Below are 25,562 nucleotides of genomic sequence, written 5' to 3' on the forward strand. Positions count from 1 at the left end.
AGAAAGGAAGGAAGGAAGGAAGGAAGGAAGGAAGGAAGGAAGGAAGGAAGGAAGGAAGGAAGGAAGAAAGGAGGGAAGGAGGGAGAAAGGAAGGGAGGAAGGAAGGAAGGGAGGGAGGGAGGGAGAAAGGAAGGGAGGAAGGAAGGAAGGGAGGGAGGGAGGAAGGAAGGAAGAGGAAAGAAGTGAGGAAGGAAAGGAGGGAGGGAAGAAAGGAAGGAAGAAAAGGAAAGGAAGAAGTAAAAAAGGAAGAAAAGAAAGAAAGAAGAAAAGAAAGGAAGGAAGAAGAAAGAAAGGAAGGAGGGAAGGAGGAAGGAAGGTCCTACAGTGATGCCTTGGCAACTTATCCTGGAAAGGAGGGATAAGTGTGTATTGACCAATAGGGGATATGCTTCAGGATAGGTTGTGCTAAATTTCAGGCTCTTAAAATCTGTGTCCTTAAAGAGCATCTTTCCTGCTTTTTCTGCTCTGAAACTCTATCTTATCAACCCCTCATGGCCCTGAGCAAAAACCAGGATCTTATGAAAAGCATGAACCTAGAGAAAGGTCACAGAGCTTTGTGGGCATCAATACTACGTTACCGGATTCTTCCACCTTTCTTCTATGGTCCGTCCACTGGGCCACAGATTTTCCCTGTGCATGGGAGAGGGGATTGTCTTTCACTCTTTTACTCTGACTCACTCAGACAAAGAGAGGCCCCATCGATAGCCACCTAGAATGCTCTGAATTGGAATGCTCTAAGCTGATAGGTAGGATTCTTCAGTCATGCTTTCCAAGGATTCTTGTTCCCCTACTTGATTTTCACATGTGAAAAACTGAGCTCAATTCCCTGCATGTTTAACACACATTTTTAGTTGCAAGTCAGGCAGATTTAAACATTATGCTAACTTCTCAGGTCTCCCTGGCTATTGTGTAACATGCAAGGTAGAATTAACATACCCAGACTATTTCCAGTATTTCAGTGGTTGTACCAAATAGTACACCAACAGAACAAAAAAAAGTTAGTTCCTTTGTATGTCTGGAAAGAAAATGGAAATAATGGCTTGGAAGGTTTTGCCATAGAGGGCTGGTCTCATACAAAATTATGATGTAAGAGGCATTATCTTTGATACCTTCCCAACTTCTTTTCAGTGCCCCTCTCCTGGTTTCCTCTCTCTTGTGCTTCCTGAAGCACCCAATACTTTCATGCCTCCCTCTGGCTGCCTCGAGCCCCCTTCCACAGAGTTCCCCCCAACCCTTTGGTCTGCCCTCCAGAAAGTACTCTATGCCTGAAATCTCTAAAATTATCCTTCTCTCCATACTTCCTGTTCCACCTCGCTCTTCCCTTGGTGAAACACAATTATTGATAATATATTCAGGGAGTTGGAGAAAAATGCTTTCTTTACAAAAGCTGAAAATAAAATTGTAGCCTGTAAGGTTTTTCTGGACTTGATTCTGTAACAATGTAAAATGAAACCAGCATTTAAAACCATCTACATTCTGGCCCCATCCTACCCTTTCACAGTTATCTCTGCCTCCTTTCCCTAGAGGAAATTTCCACTCCAGCCAAACTTATTTCCATTATCTCAACACAAATTGTGCCAACCTATTTTCATGCTTTTGCTCCTGATGTTACTATCTAGGATGTCTTCTGTTATTTCAATTCAGTCTTGTAGGTCCTACTTCCTTTGGGAAGACCCCCTAACAGTTTCAACCTAAAGCTATCTCTCAGCCTCTTTCCAGCTTCTTTCCTGACTCTGTCTCCCACTTGGCATATTGCGTGTACTGTCCTGTATTGATGGCTGTGATTTTGTGTACCCTCTCTGCCTTCCCAAGTTGGTTGTAAACTCACAGAAAGCAAGGATGTAGCTTCAATTTTTCCTGAATCTCTAACACCTGGCCCAGTGGTCTGAGTGCAGAAGGCATTCAATAAATGTTTGAAGATCATCCCTTTGGGTATGTCTCTTGCTTTTTCTTTCAGTGTTATTTTGAAAGGCCTGCCTCCAGGGTCAGATTTCCCAGAAGGATACCATAAAATCCAATACACTGTCTATGACAGAGCTGAAAACAAGGGGACTTGTAAATTCCACGTTAAAGTCAGAGGTAAGAAAGATAACTGGTGCTTTTTATTTCTTTCTCTTTTCCTTTCTGTCTTCAAGAACTATTCAACCTCTCTGGGGCGGGGTGGGCGGGGGGGGGGCAGAGTTGTATTTATGGTTGTCTCACTTTGATCCAGTATAGAAACTCAGGAAGCTAGGGCAGGGTCAGGGAGCCAGAGTTTTGGCACATAAGTACTGGGTTTCAAGAGGTACCAGACAGTGTACATAGGCAGCTGGGTGGTGAAGTGGATAGACTGCAGGGATTGGAGTCAGGAAGACCTGAGTTCAAATCCTACTTCAGATAATTAATAGCTATGTAACTCTGGATAAGTTGCTTACTCTCTCCTTGCTTGAGTTTCTTAACCTGTAAAATTGAGGATAATAAAAGCACCTTTTTCTCAGAGTTGTGATTATCAGATGAGAATATTTGTAAAATGCTTTGCAAATTTTAAAATTACATAATGCTAGCTTGCTATTAGTAGAAAGAGGCACTGGACTTTGCATTGGAAATATCAGGAACTTTGACTCTATTATTTATAAGCTGTGTTATTTTGGGCTAACCCCTTTATTTCTTTGGGTGAGGAAGCTGCTGGGCAAATGATGAGGCACTACATAAGTGGGAGCCACTATTATGTGGAACACATGCTAGCATTTACTATTTCTTTGGAGAGGCTGGCAAAAAGCTCTTCTGTTTTCGTGTAGGAATATGAGGTAAGGGTAAGGACTGAGCCAGGCCAGAAGCTTCAGCAAGCCAGGATCAGCAAGAGCTGGATAACAACAGAGAAAGAAAAGGTTGACTATGCCCAGAGAAAGCTGAAACAGCTAGGAATGTTTCCGATGGGATAACTGTTAACCTTTCCTTACTAAGTGTCGCCAAAAGCCTATTGCCAGGAATGCTATGGACAACATTGCCCCAAGGACCTGAGCTCAACCAGCAAGTATGGAGTATCAGGAAGAATCAACCCCAAAGGCTACAGCCCTGTCCCATGCCCAGGATGAGGCAGTGTTGTGCAGTAGGACAATCAGAAAACATGAAGTACACAAAATCTAAATCCGCTCTTTACAATCTATGTGACTTTGGGCAAATCACTCAATCTCTCAGAAACTATTTCCTCATTTTGTAAAATGGAAACAAAAAGACTTGTGTCACTAACCTTGTAGGAAGGCTATACAGATTAAGTAAGACAGAGCAGGCTTTGTCCATATGATATTATATCCTGTAGATCATGGAACAAGTCAGTAGAGATAACTAATTCTACCCACACGTTTCACAGAAAGGCTGTGGCCCAAAGAAATGACCTGACTTGCCCAACGAAACACAGGTAGAAGACAGTAGAACCAGGATTCTTAAATCCAATGTCTTTGCTACAATTCTGTCATGTAAAGCTCTTGTTTGAAGGGTTAGACCTAAAAAAATTATGAGATAGGTAAAGTTTCTCTTCTTCATCTTCTTCCCTCCCTCATTATCTTTGTTGCCCTTCTCCCCTTTTTTCCTTCCAATTTTCCAGAGTCCCCAGCCATGGTGCCTCATTGAGACCTAGGCTTTGTTTCCCTTAGTAGCCTCAGGCTTTTACTTAGTTTCAGTCATAGGCAGGTATACCTGTCTTCTGGGCCATTCCCAGATTATTTATTTGATGAATTAAGCCACATTAAAGTGTTAATTGGGGCAGCTAGATGGTGCAGAGAATAGAGCAGTGGGCCTGGAGTCAAGAAGACTCCTCTTCGCTGAGTTCAAATCCAACTTCAGGCACTTCCTAGCTATGTGATTTTGGGCAAGTCACTTAACTCTGCCTTAGTTTTCTCATCCGTGAAATGATCTGGAGAAGGAAATGACAAACCACTCCAGTGTCTCTGCCAAGAAAAGCCCAAATGGGGTCTCAAAAGAATGACTCTCATTAAGGACATTTTAGTCACTGAGAGAGACTAGGGCTAGTAGAAATGGGCTAGTAGAAATTTTGGTGTCCCCTAGATGATATCAATGAAGGATGCTGCATTTTCTGCCTATGTCTTAAATGGAGAATATTACAGAAGAGGGGGCAGCTAGGTGGCAAAGTGGATAAAGCACCAACCCTGGATTCAGGAGGACCTGAGTTCCAGTACAGCCTTACTTGACACTTGACACTTACTAGCTGTGTGACCCTGAGCAAGTCACTTGACCCTCACTGCCCTGAAAAAAAAAAAAGAATATTACAGAAGAATCTCTTTCCCAGATTTCTCCACTGCCTTTCTTCAGGGATTGTGAAGTTATCCACTCTGTCTTTGTGGCACTTCCTGCCTCCATTCATCACCAGGAAATAGTCTCACTTTGCAAGGGTTCCTTTTATTTGCCTATAATAAGTGACTGATTTATACACGAAGCCCAAAGATACAGAGACTTTTTTTTTTTTAAAGAATTGTCATTAATAGATCAGTGTTAACTATTTTTTTCCTTTGGGAGTCAATTAGTGTTAAGTGACTTGCCCAGGGTCACACAGCTAGTGTCGTGTCTGAGGCTGGATTTGAACTCAGTTCCTCCAGTGCGCCACCTAGCTTCCCCTAACAGAGGCTCTTAAAACCAACCTCCTTAAGCTATTTCCAGAGCTGTAACTGTGATGTGGCAGCCAGGACTTCATCTCAGGTATGAAGTGAGGGAGGACTACTTCATGGGACAGTGGTAATACTTTCTTCTCTACATGGTCAGATTAGTAGCTGTAGTTTCAGTTACTAACCTTGAATTGCTCTGAGAGGCTATGTGCCAGAAAATTTTGGTGAGGGTTAAAAAGAAGGCAAGAGAATGGGAGTTGGGTGACTGAGTCACCCCCATCTCACCACAGACTGCACTAGACCATGAAGGAGTCGGGGGGAGAAAACAGTTCTAGGACAGAGTATTGTTGTAACTGAAGGTTAGGGGATGAGGGAGAGGTCATATAGGGAGGGGAAGAACATGATGGAGATTAGATGCTAGACTTAATCAGGTGAAACAGAAGAACTTCCTTTCACTATGTTCAATCTGTACAGGAGCAGGGTGGCACCCAGACAGTTTAGGTACAAGTGGTGAGCACAGTTGTAGCATCCTTGGAAGAGGATAACTGCAGGGACAATTGACCCATAGAGAAGGGGTCAGTTATTTCAGGAGAATCTAGATTACAGGATGTCCCAGGAAGTCTTTTAATCTGTAAAAGCATAAAACTACATTGATGTACATAAATGTACCTTTTAATGCCCTGTATTAGAGAGTAAATTTACATATTTATTGAATCATGCAGGTATGAGGGCAGGGGTCTGGAAAGAGAAATACTATGAGCCAGTAGGAGACACTTGAGAAAAGAGGGAGAATGACCTAGGCATTTGTAGATAAATACTACCAGGATATGGATAGGACTGATATTAAGACAATGAAGTGAACCTCAAAGGAGGGGAGGTTCCTGAGAGATGGCAACATGAGGGATGTTCTAGAGATGGCATTAAGTAACAAAGAGTAAGCCACCTACTCCTTTTCTTGGACCAGTGCTTTGGGAGAAATGTGAGAAGGTACATCCATTCTAGGAGAGGTAGTCAAGGCTATAGTGTTTTCTAAGGTTTCCATTAATATAAGAAGATGGCAGGAAGAGGTCTAAGAATGGAAAAATTGTGAACATCACAATGAGTTTTCGACAGCTTACAATGAAAAGAAAGGAGACTGGAACTCCTGAGCGGCAGGGCCAATGTGGCTAAAGATGAAGGATTGGGGAGTACAGGGAAGGCGTTTACATTGAGGTAGCCCGAGACTCTAAATTCAAGCAATACAGAAAGAAGAGGGTTTGCTAGCCATAGGACATTGGATTTGCTCACCCTTCTCCCTTTCCTTTACTTGGAGGTTGCCACAGATAGCAGAATTCCTACTTAGGGCTCTAGGTATTGTTCTGGAGAAGGCTTTGTTTTCTAAATGCCCTCTCTTTACAGTTCGGCGTTGTAATAAACTTCATGCTCCAGAGAATGGCTACATCAAATGCTCCAGTGATGGCAATAATTACGGTGCGACCTGTGAGTTTTCCTGCACTGGAGGCTATGAGCTACAAGGTAGCCCAGCCAGAGTGTGTCAGTCCAACTTGGCCTGGTCAGGCACAGATCCAACTTGCAAAGGTAAATGAGGAGCTAGACTGATGCTGGAGAGCCTGATGATGTCATATGTTCAGGATTAAAGGGATGGAGTACAGAGAAGTGTAACAGGGTTTCTATTCTCTTCTGGAGGCTTTGAATGTAATTCTACTTCTTCTGAGTGGATGAAAACTACCCCAACCCGCCTCAGTGTGGGCTTTTCCTCTTATTGCTCTTTATACGCATCTCCTTCTTTCCTCTGTGCTGGAAAAGGAGTATTTATTGGTGCTTGACAAAATTTCCAAGCAGGGAACATTCATCTTCAGGGCTCCCATTGGCTCCCTTTCAACAGGCTGGTGGAGTGAAAGAGCTATTTTGATTTAAGAAGATTTAAAGATTTAAATAGAGATATTTTGATTTTTTTTAAGTGTTAAAAAAACGACTAAATCATTCAGGTTTGTTTGTGGAATCGGGCATTTTTGATGACAATTCAGGACCAAGTTGTCACAATCAGAAATTTCATGAGGGTTGTCTTTAAGGAGTCTAGACTTAGTGATCAATGCAGATTCTTGAAGGAAATGGTAGAAATTGTGCAACACATCTCTACAGGCAGCAAAAGTTTACCACCTACTGAATATCTATTAACATATAACCTGGTGGCTAGAATTATACACCCCAAATTTCTTTTGTGGACTGACAGATCCCCATAATACAAATGCAGAAATAAAAATACCTTTCTGAAATTAACCACTAAAATGCATTGAAACTGGAAGATTATTACCAACCAAACTATACTCCCCCCTCCAATAATCTGGAAATAGCATTGATCCATAAAAACTTCAAAATAACATTTTAACATTTCAAATGGATATAATTATACCAAACATTTGTTGTCTCCAAGCTAGTGTAAGGGGCTAAAATTCTAGCTAGTCTGTCTAAAATATCCAATGAGTGGTCACCAATAAATTATAAGCTTTAGCAAGAATTAGACTTTTAAGCATTTATTAAGGAGAACAAGAATTTGGTGAAGAGAGAGAGAAAGGCCTAGATTCATCTATCAAAGGGAGAGCGCATCTTTGGCTCTGCTCTCCACCAGAGTCCTCATGAAAGGGAGCAAGAGCGCCAGTCTTGCCCCCTCTTCCTCCCACAAGCAAATGTCACTTCCTGATGCCAAAGAAAAGCCACATGTCTTGCCCTTAGGCACCTTCTCCTCATGGCGGAGCTTTCCTACAGTAAATCTCCAGCAGGTGGCGTCATTCCAATTGTTACACAAGGTAGAACATAAGTCTTTCAAAATATAGAATATATTTTGAAGATATTTTATACAGAATATATTGAATAGAATATTGAATGGAATATCTAAAATACATTCCCCTGGCAGAAGAAATCAGTCATATAATAACAGGAAGTGGCACATATCCTCCCTGTTATCCTGTCTGCTGCTAGAGTTGGGCAGAGAGTATGTTCAGTAAAGCTATGCAAGATGAGTTTATATCCCAATACTTTTATTTAGCAACGGGATAAACAGGGGAGAGGGGAGAGTGACTTGTCCAAGGAAAACATTTTGTTATTCTTAAAATGTAAAAATGCCGGCTGTTATTCTTTGTATCCCCAATCTCTTACTAGGTATCGTTTTTTTTGTTTGTTTGTTTGTTTGTTTTTTTAATCTAGAAGCAGTTTGGTGCAGAGAAGGATTGGGAGTCAGGGAACATGGCTTTGAATCTTGCCTCTGTCACAACCTCTGAATCCTTGGACAAGTAGACTTAACCAATCTGGCCCTTAGTTTCCTTATCTTGGAAAGATGGCTCCCTTCAGCTCTAACACATAGCAAGTCTTCTGAATGACATTCCTAGTGGATCTGAACTTGGCATTCTATTTCCTGCTCTTTTCATACTCAACTAATTCCCCACACAGTGATATACCCTTTCCTACTGACTTTATGTTGTCGTTACATGATAAGCTCTTGGCAGACAAGGATCAGTTCATATTTTTATCCCTAGTATTAGCATGTTGCCAACACGTAGGAGAATCTTAATGCATGTTGATTGATTGATTTCTTGGAAATATGGAGTGCTCTGAGCAGAAACAGTACCTCTGACCTAGACACTAACCAGATCTTTTTCTACTGCAGCAATGAAGATCAACGTGGGCGTCAGAACAGCTGCTGCCCTTCTGGATCAATTTTACGAGAAAAGAAGGCTCCTTATTGTGTCTACCCCAACTGCCCGTAACTTGTTCTATAGGGCACAACTTGCAATGCTACAGGTAAGGCCCACTTTGAGGAAGGAGAGAGGTGAACAGGAAAAAGCCTTTCCTGAAGTCCCCTCCACTCCTTTCCCCAAAAGAAGTCAAGAATGACTTATTTCTCCTCCAGCTTTATGGAGCATTTTGTTCTCTGGAATCACAATTCTCCTCTGTACTTGTTATGTAGAACCTCCCTGCCACCCCCCAGTAAAATGCAGGTACTTGTTTGCTCTTTTCATCATTTCTAGGTTTCCTAGCCCAGTGCCTGGCACATAGTAGGTGCTTAATAAACACTTGTTGTATTTGAAATGTATTTTGTATTATCATTCTCTGTGTTTGTGTTGTTTCCCTTAATAGACAGTAATCATCATGTGATCAGTGACTGTCTTCTCAAAACTTTTTCACTCATACATTTCATGGCACAGTGTCTCTCTGGGTGTTTAATGCATATTTGTTGAATTCAAGCAAATTAAGGGTGAAGTGGGTGCCAAAGAATGAAACCAGTTCATAGCCTTCCTCCTCCCTCCCTCCTATCCTTCCTTCCTTCCTTCTTTTCTTCCTTCTTTCTTCCCCTCTCTCCTTTAATTCCTCCATTTGTTAAGTACTTCCTAGCAAAGAACTGTGCTAGAGGATAAAAAAAAATAATTCAGAACTTTAAATATCTGTGATTTCTTGAGTGTGGGTACTATTTGTACCAACACAGATCAAAGTATTTCTACTATAAGAGTTTCTGTGACCAAAGAAAAAAGTCCTCACCTTGGGTTCGAGCTGGTGATGAACTTTTCCGAATTTAGTTCAACTGGTTCTCAGATGACAGCCACACATTCCATCGTTGGCCCATCCCTAAAACTTTTATATCTTATGTTCTGCTGGCTTAGCTTTCAGAAGCCTCTAATGTTAGTTTCATGCCACAATGAGGCATCAGAATAGGATTTTAGTGGTGACTAGGAGAGATAAAAAGATAAATATAATCTATTCCCTAACCATAAGGAATTAACTGCCTAGTGTAAGTGTTGACATGGGCATAAGTAGAATACAAAGAAGAATGTGTGTATGTCTGTGTTTTTTTGATGAATCATGCACCCCTATAAAATGTGGGGCCCTTGATTTTATTAGGAACTAAGAAATACCACATCCTGAATAATTTGAAAAAATAAGAACTTGTAATACTTGGAGCTGTTGTATGGTGAAGGTAGCTAATATGACAGTGTAGAAGTCAGAATATGCCTCTCATTAACAAAGAACTACAATCATTGTATATTGTTCTGAATAAGACCAGTTGGTAGAGCATCTTAATGTGTCTCTAGGTGTGATCATTAGTGGTCTTTCAAAAGACAAAGCAGTACTCTTCCTCTCTGTGTTGGTATAATTTGGAATGACTTCTGTTTTCTTCATTCTTGAATCAGAAATCAAACACAAACCTCCGAGGAGCTGCTTCTCGCCTATAAAAGTCATTTTGACTCTTTCCTAGAAGCCAGATTCACTGGAGAAGTAAAAAGCCAGAGGCTCAGGAATGGATTCAATGGTTGTGAGACTCATAGGATTGACTTGATGTTGCCTTGATAGCTTGATTTTCTTTGAAACCCAGGTTGATGTTGATGTTTATGTCACGCAACCTTTGAGATGGGGTGGGTTTAGCACTGACTAGGGGTCAGAAGTGTTGATTCTGCCACTAACTAGCTATGTGATCTTGGGCAGGTCAGGGACTTCAGTTTCCTCATTAAAAAAGTCTGTTGAACTAGATCAGGGTTTCTTAAACTTCTTCCATTTGTGACCCCTTTTTGCCCAAGTAATGTTTGTGTAACCCTGGATATGTAGGTATGTAAAATATTTATGCATAACCTTTTACTGTTGCCAAATTTTTCACGATCCCCACATTCAGTTATGTGACCCCTTACTGGATTGCAACCCACAGTTTAAGAAGCCAGGGACTAGATGATCCCTAATTTCCCTTCCCTTAGGCATCAAGGTGGTACAGTGGATAGAATTTTGGACCTAGAGTTAAGAAGATCTGAGTTTAAATCCTGTTTCAAATACCTACAATCTTTATAATGATGGGTGAGCCACCTAACCTTTCAACCTCAGTTTCCTCACTTATAAAATGAGGATAGTAATAGCACTTACTTCCAGGGTTGCTATGAAGATCAAATAAGAACATATGTATGGCCCTTTGCAAATCTTAAAACACTGTATAAATGCTATCGATTTTTATTCCATTATTAATGTTCATAAACTCCATGTCCATAAGGATGATGTCATGATTATCTTTGTATTTTGTCAGCGCATAACTCAGTGCTCTGACTTAATAGTTACTTTGTAAATGTTGGTTGGTTTAAATCAAATAGGCAGTAGACAGTTTATGCTTAGATTTTTAAATTGCTTTTGCTCTATAAAGTAGTATTGTTGGATTGGCTTAAATACATACATTCAGTCACTCATTAAATACCAGTTCTCAGTACTAGGCAGAGTACTCCGTTTCTTTCTTTCTTTTTAATTTAGTAGCAAAAGCCTTATAGAATGGTCATTACCTAGAGTTTATTGGTTCTAGTCCTTAAGTCTCATCCTAGTGCCTTGATTCTATTGGTCTGGTTATGCCAGCATCTGAAGGGCTGACCCAGGGAAGCATTAGATTTATTTTACTTTACCACCCAGGGCAGAACTGGACTGATAGGGAGAATTTACAAAGAGACAAAGTTAGGTTCGATATAAGAGTGGATCTAATAGTAAAGCTATCCCAAAGTGGAATAGACAGCCTTTGAAAATGGTGGCTTTGTTCTCATTTAACGTCTTCTAAAAAAGGCTAGATGACACTTCACTTGATCAGTGAATATGGCCACAGAAGTTCTTCCCTTCCAAAGCTAGAATTCTGTGACTCTATGAACATGACATACCTACTCAGAGATCTTCTTCCCTTATTCTGTTTAGTTCTGGGACACTCACAAAGCCTCATATTAACCAGGTCCAGCCCTAAGCAGAGGATATTTGGCCCCCAATGCCCTTCCATCCTTTGTCATATTTCTACCCTTCCTGCCGGCACAGCTCTTCCCTTATTACCCCATTCCCTCACCTGGTATGCTGCTACCTCCCGGGAGTGTTGTGTCCCAAAGAGATTTGCAACTCTGTCAGCATCGCAGGATCTGACCTCTTCTTTCTCTATTACTCCACCTAGTGAGGTTTACCATTTCTCTGTCTCATTTTGCTAGATGTCTTAATAAAACACTTTGTCTTCATTCCAGTGTGAACAGCTTAATGTGTCACTCCCATTAGAGACCAAGCTCCCAGTTGGAGTCCTTCAATGCTTTAACCCAATGGAGTCCACTGATGCAGAATTTGCAGGCAGGCCTGCTGTGAGCAGGGACTGTCTCAAAAACAGACCGCAGATCTTCCTGCCCAGAAGAGGGGTTATGGCAATAGATGTGGTTTGTAAATAAAATGGTATTTGTTTGAAGATTTTTTTTCCCTTTTCTTAAATCTAGCTTAGCTGCTTCAGTGAGTTCCCCCCCCCCATTGCCAGGGAGGGTGCTTATTAGATCACTTGGCAAAATTTGTTTGAACTTATGTTCCTCAGTCTTTTCCCCAGGATCAACTCATATGATTGGAACTTTCTTTTAAAAGTTTGGAAATATTTTCCCCCTATTTCTTTGCAAAGTCAAATTTAGAATTCTCTAGGGTAGCCTTAGATTTTTTTTTTTCTGGAAGTTTGGTTCCGTGGAATTTTCAACAATTCTACTCATAGACACAAAGGCTACCATTATTTTGTTTAGGTTTTAAAATAACCCTAAAAGCCAAACTCTCTTCATTGAATCCCAGTGGAAAAAGCACTGCCTTTGGGGGCAGAAGACATGGATTCATATTCTGTCTTTGTCACTATCGGTGTTGTTTTGGATACATTTATCTCCTTTGGGCCTCAGATATATCTAATATGGAAAGTGAGGGGGGTTGGATTAGATGACATTCAAGATCCCTTGTTCTCTAAATATATGATTTTATGATCCACAGGAAAGTATTTTTTAGTAAAGTCTTATTTATTTCATTAAACACTTCCCAATTTCATGTAACTAACACTCATTTAAAACAATTTAGTTCCAAATCCTCTCCTTGCCTCCCACCCCTCCCCTCCCCTTCGAGAAGGCAAGCAATAGTATATAAATTATACATGTGAAGTCATACAATACACATTTCTATATGAGCTGTGTTGCAAAACAAAGCACAGTTCTGCCCTCCAGAAAAATCAAGAAAGTAAACAAAAAGTATGCTTCCATCTGCCCTCAGAAGTCATCAGTCTCTCTCTCTCTGGATGTGGATAGCATTTTCCACCATGGGTCATAGGAAAGTATTTAAGGATTACATAAATAATTATATAAATTATATAAAAGTATATATAAAATATATGTTATATATATATATAAATCACTCATTATATAAATGAGAGATCTAGGGCTAGGTTGCATTCTGGGATCAAACAGAAATTTCTCTCTTTGTCATTTAAAGTCACCCTTCACAATCTGGTGCCTCTCTGTCTCCAATCTTGATACTCTCATTACTCACCTTCAGATACTTTACGATGCAGCCAGACTGGCCTTTTGCTATTCCTTACACAAGACAGACACTCTTCCTGACTCTGTGCCTTGGTACTGGCTGCTTTATCATGGACATAATGCACTTCTTTTCTCTTATAATTCCCTACTTCCTTTAAAGAGTCAGCCCAAACACCACTTTCATTATTAAATCTTTCCTGATCTCTCCCTCCTGATGTTCCCAAGGCATCAGGGATGAGTGCTTTCTCCCTACATACATATTGTCTCCCCTAAGGTCAGGTACTGTCTAATTTTTGTTTTTGTATCCCCAACACTTAGCACAGGTTCTGGCCAATTAACATGTCACACTTGTTAATTGATTGGTTGCCTCTACTTGACAAAGTCCGTTTCCTCCAGTGACATCTGTTTTCTTTGTCCATTTTTCTACTGACACTAAAGACCTCTTTTCTTAAAACTATTCATCTTTCTCATGTTGGCCTTTTCAGCAATCACAGTGTGGCCTGGACCTAAGGCACATCACAGTTATTGAACTGGTTGGCACATATCCAACACTGATTGGAAGAATAGGCGTGAGGATCATGCCCCCAGCACTAACCCTACAGCTCAGGTAAGAGAAAATCACCTTTTATTTTGTTCTCAGGTAAATACACTTTCCATTGCCATTCTCTAGAATTAATTCCCTTTTGTGTTCACTCCAGTGAATTCCTTTTATTTTCAATTCACCCTGTGATAGTCAGAGAGTTACAATAGTACAAATAGACAAATCACTTCTTGACCAGAGCCTTAAAAGAACAATTCTGGTCTTTCCCAGGCCTCAGACCTTAATTTAGAAAGGACAGGGTCACCCATTGGCCATTGCTAGTTATCTTGACTGCTGTCTTGCCACTGGACTTTGATGACTCTGGAGGAGAGAATGAGGCTGAGGACTTTGTCCAGCTCTGCCTCACTTAAATCCAATTCATGCACAAGTCAAGATATCACCCTCACGATGTCCTTGGATCTTTTTGAGAATGAAAGACAAACAACGAAAGAAATCAGGCAGTGTTTGTGAGAAGAATCAGAAAAAGCCTTCTCATTTTTTTGATCAATATATTCTGTGGTGTGGGGTTGGGAGAGGGCTCTGAAGACTTTACTAGAGAGAACCTGAACAAGTAGTCTTGAGTCTTCTCAGAACTGCAGGCCCAGTCAAAGGTGTATCTGAGTTTTTAGCATCACAGAACATCATTCAGACAGAAAAAAAATTTTGAATTGGACCTCTGATTTTCTAGATATAGGGAACTCCCAATGAGAAAATGTCCTTTGTCAATACAGGGCAGCCCTGACACCTTCAGGGTAATCAGTAGTTTGAGAAAGTAGAATATTGGAAAGAAGGGTGCCTCAGGAATCGAAAGGACCAGGGTTAACCCCAATTGTTTCAGAAAAAAAAAAGAATAGCCTGGAGTCAGGAAGACCTGAGTTCAAATTCAGCCTCAGACACTAGCTGTGTGACCCTGGGAAAATCACCATATCCTTATTGCCCAAAAAACCCCAAACCCAAAACCAAACAAAAAAAAAAGAAAAAAAGGTCAAAGCTCAAATCCCACCTCTGATGCTTGTTATTTGGGGCAAGTTACCTCTCTTTTGGGAGGCAGCATTGTACAGTAGAAAGAGTAGACTAACTCTTGAGTCAGTGGACTTGGGTTCAGGTTCTGACACTAATCAAATGAGTTAACATGCAAATCTTAGTGTTATGTAAATGCTAGCTATGGTTATTCTAGACCATTTGTACTCCAAGGACCAGCATGGCTAAGTCCAGAGAGATTGGCCACAGCATGATAATTGTTTGACCAAAGCAAATCATGAAGACCATAGCTAGGGTGAAGTGGGAGTAGAATCTGTGTTATAAAGGAATGATTATTATTGCCATTGTAACCTTGGGAAGCTAACTTTTGCAGTCTCAATTTCCTCATCTATAAAATGAGAGGATTGGATTCTATAGACGCTGAGGCCCCTTCCAGACTGAGGTCTATGCCCCTGTACCTAGGGCCCCTTGAGAGGTGAAGCATTTTGTCTAGGATCCCTCCTGTACTATGTTTCAGAGCAGGACTTGAACCCAGGCCTTCTTGACTCAGAGGTCAGCTCTGTCTCTTGTCTCCTGCTACCTGCCTCTCCTCTTAGTCCTAAATTAGACTTTATAAGCATTTCCCATTTCACTGTATCTTTTGTGTAGAAACCTGACCTGAATCTTTCAAGAATTAGCAATTTCTTTGGTGTGTTCACATTCCCTTTGCCAACATAGATCCTATTCCCACTTTACCTTGGTTATTGTCTTCGTGAGCTGCTTTGGTCAAACAGTTATAATGCTGTGGGCCAATCTCTCTGGACTTAGCCAGCCTGGTGTGTGGAGTACAAATCATGTATTTACTGCCAGGCTTTTACCTGGAGCCTTTGGAACCTGATAGGATCTCTCAGTTTTAGGGCAGATAGTGGCGAAGCGGATAAAGCACTGGCCCTGGAGTCAGGAGTACCTGAGTTCAAATCCAGCCTCAGACACTTGACACTTACTAGCTGTGTGACCCTGGGCAAGTCACTTAACCCCCATTGCCCCGCAAAAAAAAAAAAAAAAAGGAAATGGCAAAACACTCCAGTACCTTTGCCAAGAAAAACCCAAATGGAATCATGACATGACTTAAATAACCAAACAGCAATGTTTTGATGTCTGGGAGCTGGAGATGAAAGAGTGTGGCTATGGCGATTATGGTAGGACTAAGGAAATTTCATCAATGTTTAGTGATGCATTATCAACAAATTCATCATTTTGATACCATTGCCTACAATAGTTTGTAAGAATTCAAAAGGGGAATTTGTGAGAAGGGCAGTTTTTTTTATTTTTATAGGGACAATTCTTTATAGACCCAAGCAAATAGGCAGTGTGGCATAATGGGAAGTACAGTGGAAAGAACAGGGGCACTGGACTCTGGGTTCAAATACTGCCTCTGATACTCCCTAACTTAGACAAATAACTTCTCTCCCTGGCCTCAGTTTTCCCATCTATGAAATAAGAAAGTTGACCTTTGAAATCCCTTGGAGTTTTAGATCTGGGTTTCCTGTGATTGTATAATCACACCTAGTAAGTGTCTGAGGCTGGATTTGAACTCTGGAAGATGAACCTCACTGATTCCAAGCCAGGCACCATCTAGCTTTTTCCATATATGTATACACTACACCACAATGTTCTTGGCAATTGGACCTCTAGCTCAGTTCTTTGCTTTGTCTGGTTTCAGGCTGCTGCTGCGGATCCCCCTTAACACCTTCAGCATATTATTGGTAGATAAGCACGGCATGGATAAAGAACGCTACATGTCCATAGTGACACCAGTATCCCTTTTCAATCTGATTGACACTTTCCCCTTGAGAAAAGAAGAGATGGTTTTACAAGCTGAAATGGGCCAGGCATGCAACTGATGATGATGAAATCTGGAAACTTCTGAATGGTGAATGGATTCCATTTCCCTACCTACATAATACCCAAAGCATGCCTTTAAAAATGTCACTGATGTACAGATTTCTTTTGTAATTTTAAAATTTTATTTTATTATGTAACTTCTTTGCATCTAAAAATGAACATTATGGGTGTTTTTTGGTCTCTCTGGAAAATTTCATACTAATAACAGACTTTAGAATTTCTAACCCTCTCTGTCCTCACTACACCCTCCTCCTACTCCATCTCACTAAAGTAAGTGACCTTGTACAGAATTTTATAGACTATGGCAACATACAGATCTGGAACATTTCATTCAGTGCATAATGGAACTCTCTTACATTGTATTTTTTAAATTAAAACTTTTATTAATAAAATATTTTGGGGCAAATTCAGAATTGAGTATTTTGAAATTCACTTTACATGTATAGACTTAGCACTGATTATGTAAACATCTAAACTGCAGACTGGCTTTTATGAGAGTGTGAGGGGGGAGAGAGAGACAGAGAGAGACAGAGAGAGACAGAGAATCAGAGTGGCAACCTTGGTCTCATTCTTTCAGAGCAAGGAAGCAACATCTCCCTCTTAGAGTTCTAGGGCTACCCTTGAGGCATTCTTGGATTTTAAAATCATTGAGAGTAGGGATGATTGCTTGCCTTTTTCTGTATCCCCAGTGCTCAGCACAGTGCCTGGCACATAGTAGGTATTTTAAAATGTTTATTGACTGACTGTGGAGTGTCATTCTTTAATGCTATCAGCTTGAGCCCCCATTCCAGTGAATTTTGCTCACTTTTAGCTGCTAGTAATAGATCCCCCAATTCTACTTAACCAAAAATCACATTAATTTTCTTTTACAAAGGAATATTACTGTGAACATATAGAAAGACCAGAAGTATAGAAGCACACTTTTTCCTATATCATCTCAGTCTCTGAGGAGATGGAGTTCAAACTTAAAGCATTTCTTGCATAGCATTCATTCTACCAAGCTCAATTTCTAATTCTGCATACTGATAGACAGAGAGACAGACAAATAGGTAGATGGCATGAGCATCTATTAAGTGCCTACTATGCCTCTGGTCTTGTGCAAGGCACTAGGAATACAAACCCCAGCAAAGATGGTCTCTACTCTTTTTAAAAAGTAATAAACATTTTTATTTATAGTTTTGGGTTCTAATTTTTGTCCCTTGTTCCCTCCTTCCCTTCCCCTTTCCCTGAGGTGGTAAGCAATAAGATGTAGGTTATACATGTACAATTATGTAAGACATTACCATATTAGTCATTTTGTATAAGAAAACTTGAATAAAAGAAAAAAATGAAAGAAAGTGAGAAATAGCATGCTTCAGTCTGTGTTCAATATCAGTTCTTTCTTTAGAGGTAGATAGTATGTTTTATCAATAGTCCTTTGGGATTATCTTGTATCATTGTATTGTTGAGAATAGTTAAGCCTTTCACAGTTCTTCTTCAAACATTGCTTGGTTCTGCTCACTTCACTATGCATGAGTTCATACAAGTCTTTCCAGGCCTTTCTGACATTATTCTGCTTATCATTTCTTATAGCACAATAATATTCCATCACCATCAAATACCACAGTTTGTTTAGCCATTCCCCAATTGATGAGCATTCCTTTGATTTTCAATTCTTAGCCACCACAAACATTTTTGTACAAATAGGTATTTTTCTCTTTTGGGGGATGTCTTAGGGATATAAACCTAGCAGTGGGATTGCTGGATTAAAGGGTATACACAGATTGATAGCCTTTTGGGCATAGTTCCAAAGTGCTCTACAGCATGATTAGACCTTTTCACACCACCACCAACAGTGGATTAGCATCCCAGTTTTCCTACATACCCTGCAACATCCAATATTTTCCTTTTTTTGTTATATTTGCCACTCTGATAGGTGTGAGGTGATACCTCAGATTTTTAATTTGCATTTCTCTGATCAATAGTGATCTAGAGCATTTTCCATATGATTATAGATAGCTTTGATTTCTTTGTCTGAAAACTGCCTGTTCATATTCTTTGACCCTTTATCAACTGGGGAATGACTTGTATTTTTATAAATTTGACTCAGTTCTCTATATATTTGAGAAATGAGACCTTTATCAGAGATATTTGTTTCAAAAATTATTTCCTAGTTTTCTGCTTTCCTTGTAATCTTGGTTACATTAGTTTTCTTTGCTTAAAAATTAGGATTGCACAAATAGAAACTAATGAATTTATGAGAAATTAAGACACAATAAAGCAACTCCAAATGAATAAAAAAATAGAAGGTAATGCGAAATATCTCCTTGGAAAAACAGCTGACCTGGAAAATAGATCCAGGAGAGATAAATTGAAAATCATTGGACTACTTGAAAGCCATGATAAAAAAAAAAGAGCTTAGACATCATCTTCCAGGAAATTATCAGGGAAAATTGCCCTGATATATTCTAGAAGCAGAAGGTAAATTAGAAATTGAAAGAATCCACTGATTACCTCCTGAAAGAGATCCCCAAATGAAAACTCCCAGGAATATTATAGCCAAATTCCAGAGCTTCTGGATCAAGGAAAAAATACTGCAAGCAGCTAGAAAGAAACAATTCAAGTACTGTGGAGCTACAGTCAGGATAACACAAGATGTAGCAGCTTCTATATTAAACGACTGGAGGGCATGGAATATGATATTATGGAGGGCAAAGGAACTGGGATCACAACCAAGAATCACATACCCAGAAAAACTGATCATAATCTTTCAGGAGGAAAATGGGACTTCAATGAAAAAGAGGACTTTCAGGCATTCATGATGAAAAGACCTGAACTGAATAGAAAATTTGACTTTCAAATACAAGACCCTAGAGAAACATAAAAAGGTAAACAAGAAAAAGAAATCATCAGGGATGTTAACTACATTCCTACATGGGTAGATAATACTTCTAACTCATAAGAACTTTCTCAGAATTAGGGCAGCTGAAAGGAACATACTTAGACAGAGGGCACAGGTGTGAATTGAATATGAAGGGATGATACCTGTAAAGTATTTATTGTTTGTTTATACTTTTTTGTGAGGGGGCCAGGTAGGGTGGGGTGACTTATTTCTGGGACCAGATTTGGGCTCGGGGGCCTCCTGGGTCCAGGGATGGTGCTTCCTCCACTGTGTCACCTAGCTGACCCATGATGACATCTTTAAAAGAAAATTAAGGGGTAAGAGGAGTGCACTGGGAGAAAGTGAAAGGGAGAGGTGTAATGGGGTAAATTAGCTCACATAAAAGAAATAAGAAAAAGCTTGTGGAGTGGAGAGGAAGATGGGGAAGGAGTGGGGGACTGAGTGAGCCTTACTCTCATCAGAATTTGCTCAAAGAGGGAATAACACACACACTCAAGTGCGTAAAGTAATATATCTTGCCCTGTGGGAAAGTAGGAGGGGAAGGGGATAAGGAGGGGAGAGGTGAAGGAAGGGAGGGCAAATTGGGGGAGGGGACAGTAAAAAGCAAAACACTTTTGAGGAGGAATAGGTTGAAAGAAGATAGAAAATAGGGTAAATATCAAGGGGAAGGAATAGGATGGAAGGTAATATAGTTAGCAATAGTAACTGTGAAAGAAATGATGAGCAGGATGTTATCAGAAGGACTTACAAAAATGCAGTCCATCTACAGAGAAAAAACTGATGGTATCTGAATACAGATTGAAGTATAATTTTTTTTTGCTAGTTCTTCTTTCTAAAGTTATTTTGTCTGTTTTCTTGCACAACCTGACTAAGGGGGAGATGTTTTGCATGACTGCCATGTATAATTTATATTGAAGAAGAGAGGAAGAGAATTGGGAACACAAAGTTTTAAAAATCAATGTGAAAATTTGTTTTTACATGTAACTTGAGGAAAATTCTATATAAATCAATTTACAAAGAATAGAGCAAGCAGCATAATGGAGACTTTGCTGTGCACTACCTGGGCTGACCATAAAACATGGTGTTGTTTCCAGTTTCCAGGCCCCTGGTGGCTTGACATTCTGACCTTTCAAAGCCCACAATGTCATAGACATCTATAATCCATCTTTACCTAAAAGCAGGAAGTAATAATCACAAAGAGGCAAAGAACAAAGGTCTGTATTCACAGGCCACATATTGATCTCAGATGGAGAATGATTGTGAAAAGCTTTACAGTATTGTCTTTCTCACCCAAAGAGCAGCCAGACAGGAAAGAACAAGAGGAAGAAAAGAAAAAAACATTATTAAATACCTACTATGCACCAGGTACTACACTAAGTACAAATATTTTATCTCGCTTGATCTTCACAACAACCTTGGAAGGTAGGTGCTACTTTTATCTTCATTTTTCAGCTGAGAAAAATGAGGCAGACAGAAGTTAAGTGACTTGCTCAGGGTCACATAGCTAGTGTCATATTTGAACTTAGGCCTTCCCATATCCAGGCCTAGCCCTCTACCTATTGCACTAACTGGTGTGCTCTTCCTTCCTCCCTCCCTCCCTCTCTCTCCCTCCTTCTCTCTCTCTCTCTCTCTCTCTCTCTCTCTCTCTCTCTCTCTCTCTCTCTCTCTCTCTCTCTCCAGCTAGTTTGTACCTTTTAAATATACTCTGCTTTGCTTCTGTAGGGACAAGAGAGGGGAAGAGAGGGGTATAAGATGGGGGATAGTATAGATAAGGCAATAGTCATGAACAAAAACTCAAATGTTGGAAACAAAAATATGAAGGGAGGGATTAAAGGGAAAGAAAGAGAGAAAGAATAAAAACTTGGGATCAGGGGTGGGGTAAGGAGAGAAGAAGGCCTATGACAGAGAGGAAACAGGCTATGTCATTTATAGATCAGACGTGCAAAACAAATTCCTTCTCTTTGACAACCTTCTTGTTGTTAAAGTTGTTCGATGGTGTGGTACAGAATGGAAAAATACAAGAGGACAGGATGGAAGGTAATCCATATTTAACAATTATAACTGTGAATATGACTAGGATGAATTCATTCATAAAATGGAAGAAGATAGCAGAATGCATTAAAAAACAAAACTTGAAAATCTGTTATCAAGAAACAAATCACAAAGAATCACTTAGAATTAAAATGAGGGGCTAGAGCAAAATCTAGTATACTCTGCATGAACCCCAAAATCAGAGGTAGCAGTCATGATTTCACAGAAAGCTATAGATGATTAGATATAAGGAAAAGAGATAAGCAGGGAAATTTCATTATTACTGAAGGCGCCATCAATAATGAAATCAGTACTTATTGTTTTAAGGTTGCTGTTGTTCAGTCATGTCTGACTCTTCATAACACCATTTCGAGTTTTCTTGGCAAAGACACTGGAGTGGTTTGCCATTTCCTTCTCCAAATCATTTTACAGATTAGGAAAGTGAGGCAAAAAAGATTAAGAGATTTGCCCAGAGACACACAGCTAGTGTCTGAGGCCAGATTTGAGCTCAGGTATTCTTTATTTCAAGCATAGCACTCTTTCAACTGTATCATTTAACTGATCCCTTACTCCCACCCCCAAATTCAAGGGATGACTTTCAGTTGTTTACAGGGAGGAAGCTACTCTGCTATACATGAAACCCTAATCCAGAAGCAGGTTATCTAAGAATGATATAGTACAATGTGACCTACAAAGATGTACTGCACTCTAGGTGAGTGACAGCTCCCCTTTGGGGACATTCTCCAGACCTATACCTACTATATAAACACCAAATAAAATAACATCTAAATATTTAAAAGAAAAGTTAGTTGAATTTGAAGGAGAAAGAGATAAAAAAAAACCTAATGCATTCCTTTAAGACCTAGACAACCCTAATCAAAAGATAAATAATAAATAAGTTCAAGAACTGACTAGAAATTTATAGAAGGTAGAGAAGATAGATCTCTGTAAATTGCTGAATAGGAATGGAAGGGAATTTGCATCCTAATCAGATACACAAGGAGTTTTTTTAAATTTTAGTTCAGTTTAGAATTTTTAAAAGCTTTTTTAAAAAATCATACACAAGTTTTTACAAAAATTGACCATGTTTGGAGAGCATAAAGACCTTTCCAAAAATATTGAAAAGCAAAAATAGTGAACACATCACTTACTGATCAAAATGCAATAAATGGGGGCAGCTTGGTGGCACAGTGGATAGAGCACCAGCCCTGGAGTCAGGAGTACCTGAGTTCAAATCCGGCCTCACACACTTAACACTTACTAGCTGTGTGACCCTGGGCAAGTCACTTAACCCCAATTGCCTCACTAAAAAAAATGCAATAAATGTATACTAAAGATCTATTAAAAGAATTAAAAGTAGTTGGATATTAAATAACACAATTCTAAAAATAATTTGTGGGTCAAATAACAAAATATAGAAAAAATTCCATCAAAGAAAATGATGAATAAATGTTAAAAAAATTGTGGGATATAGCTAAAGCAATTCTTTGCAGAAAAATTTATATCTCTAAATGCCTCCAGAAACAAAAAGGGGAAAGAATTAAATCAATGAGTTGGGCACATAACTAAAAAATCTTGAATAACAAATAAGGTCCCCCCCCCAACTAAGCAACGTAGTGTTAATTTCTAAAATTGAAGAGACTAACAAAAATGCCACTGAATTGATAAATAAAACTAGGAGCTTTCAGGAGGAAAAACTAATAAAGTAAATTAAAAATTAGCTAATCTGATTTTTTTTTAAAAAGAAGAAAACAAAGTTGTAACAAAAATGAAAAAGGAAAACACAACCATTGAAGAAGAAATATGGGAGACTATCTGAAATGATTTTTCCCAGTTATATGCTGCTAAAACTGATAATTTACAGGAAATTAAAAAATATAAAATGTTCAGATTAACAAGATAAGAACTAGACTATTAAAAACCGCAAAAATCAGTAAAATAAATTTAACAAGCCACAAATGAACTATCAAAGAAAAATAAACCTGTAGGGCTAGATATTTACAAGTAAATTATATCAAACATTCAATGAATAGTAAACTCCATTATCATACTGACTATTTGCAATAATAATGAAAGAAACACTTGTCTAATCTCTTTTTGTGATACAAACATGGTCTTGATATATAAACCATAAAGTGAAAAAGTAAACAAAAAAAGAAAGCAAAAAATAAATAGAACATTGAAGCAAAATTTTTAAATGTGAGGAAGTATGCTACAACAACCTATAAGACATATTTTGCAATGTGACCAGGTTTGATTTATATTAGAAATGAATTAAATATTTGTCTAAAACTCTAGAAAACATAAGAATAAACAGATGTTTTCTTAATGTAGTAAGTATTAGCTGTCTAAATCCAAAAGCAAACATTATAGGTAATAAGGAAAAGTTAGAGGCCTTTACAACATGATCAGAGGTAAAGGAAAGATTGCCATTATTATTATTACTATTTAAGATAGTGCTAGCAATAGCACTAAGACAAGAAAAGAGACCAATAGACCTCCTTTTATTAATATCCTGCTGGCCACATTAATAAAATGATTAAATTATCCAGAAACTATGTCTCTCGTATTTTAATCATCACAGAGGGCTATTGTGAGGATCACATGATATAATATTTGTAAAGCATTTAGCATAGTGCCTGCTGCAAAGTAGGCAACATAAATATGTTTATTTCCTCTCTCCAAATGTTAAACGTCATATTGCCTTATAAGTGAATCAATATATTTTTGGAGGTGGGGAAATAACAGAGAAAAGTCCCCGAATGAGGAGAAGATAGAAAGGAAACAGATATGCACTTTTCATCGAATTTTGGGCATAAGAAAAGAAGGGTTAATCATTTCTTTAGTCTCTTATTGAATAATAATTAACAATAATAACATTTATATAGCACTTACTATGTGCTTACACTGTGCTGAACACTTTATAATTACTATCTCAATCCATCCTCATAACAATCCTGCAAGACTGTGGGAAAATAGGGTAAAAGCACTCCAATGGAAGGACTGTTTGGGGGGTTAAGGAGTAGGAGATTGAATGGCTTTGCCATAGAAAGAAATGATAGGGTAGCATGGGGAGATCCATATCTGTGTGGGAACTACAAGGATTGAATATAGGATTTTGTTTGTGGAGTAAATGGGACCTTGGGAGATCAATTACTTTGAGCAAGGGTTGAGTTACTCAGGACTTCCATTCCAGGACAGGACAGAGGATCTCTGTGGTTCTCTGGGCTAGCTAGCATCTAGGATGGAAATAGACATAGTTTAAGCGATAGGATATAATAGCATTAAGAGGGCTAAATTCTAATAATAAGGACAATCTGTAAAATGTGTTAGGATATAGTGACAACAAAAACAAATATAAAAAGGCAGAAACCAAACACATAATTTACAGACCCTAAAGCATAGTTCTAGAATCACACTAAAGTGCTCTCAGGCTTTTAATTTAGTCTCATAGCCCCTTTTGTCCCATTGTCTTAAACCCAAATTCTTTGAATTTACTTAAGTTGTTAATTATAAAGACCTAAATGGAGACTAAGTAACATTATCTTGAATAATGGGCAGGTTCAAGAACAAATTATAGAAACAAATGATAATTATGTAAGAAAGAATGATAACAATGAGACAACAAACCAAAATTTGAGAGATGTGGCTAATTGTCTTTAAAAGAAAAAAAAAATCCCTGAAAATATTAACGAAATAAAAAGAGGGGATTAATGAGCTGTGTGTGCCATTCAAATAATTAGGATATAAACAAATTAATAATACAAAACAAATACAAAATAAGAAACTTTGAAAATTAAAGAAAAAGCAGAATATTAGAGGATATTTACTCCAAAAGAAATATTTTTCCATTGTAAGTATCCATTAGTTTAGTTTTCTTTTTTTTAACAGACATCTCATGCTGGAATTTCATGTCACAGTTGAAGATCAAAAAACCCCAAATAAATAAACACCTTTTCAACCTATTGCACTTCTGGACTTCCATATATATGTAAACTGTCATTCAAGACAAAACAAAATGCAAACAAACGAAACACCCAGAAATTTCTGCATTTTCTCATGTTGGTATCAGCCATTGAGTTGGGCTAAAACTGGGGCTAAAAATATCAATGTTGTGGGTGATGCAGGACAATTCCAAAGGACTTGTGATTAAAAATACTGTCCACCTCTAGAGAGAAAGAACTGATAAATGCTGAGTACATACTGAAGTATACCACCTCCCCCTTTTGGAACATGGCTAATATGGAAATGTGTTTTCCATGATTTCATATGTAAAACTGATATATTGTTTG

The 25,562-nt window shown here is 38.8% G+C and overlaps 1 protein-coding gene across 1 annotated transcript in view; it reads left to right on the forward strand.

Annotated features, from left to right (window-relative positions):
• The window catches only part of SRPX (sushi repeat containing protein X-linked), a 101,976-nt gene extending 84,496 nt beyond the window's left edge, over positions 1-17,480 (forward strand). The window contains exons 6-10 of the mRNA XM_043995848.1: positions 1,958-2,079; positions 5,997-6,176; positions 8,263-8,396; positions 13,399-13,520; positions 16,177-17,480. Of these exons, the coding sequence (XP_043851783.1) occupies positions 1,958-2,079; positions 5,997-6,176; positions 8,263-8,396; positions 13,399-13,520; positions 16,177-16,357 (739 nt within the window). The 3' untranslated portion in view covers positions 16,358-17,480. The remainder of the gene's footprint in view (positions 1-1,957; positions 2,080-5,996; positions 6,177-8,262; positions 8,397-13,398; positions 13,521-16,176) is intronic.
• The last annotated feature ends 8,082 nt before the right edge of the window (positions 17,481-25,562 follow it).

Source organism: Dromiciops gliroides, chromosome 3 (genome assembly GCF_019393635.1).
Source record: "Dromiciops gliroides isolate mDroGli1 chromosome 3, mDroGli1.pri, whole genome shotgun sequence".
Classification (NCBI taxonomy): Eukaryota; Metazoa; Chordata; class Mammalia; order Microbiotheria; family Microbiotheriidae; genus Dromiciops; species Dromiciops gliroides.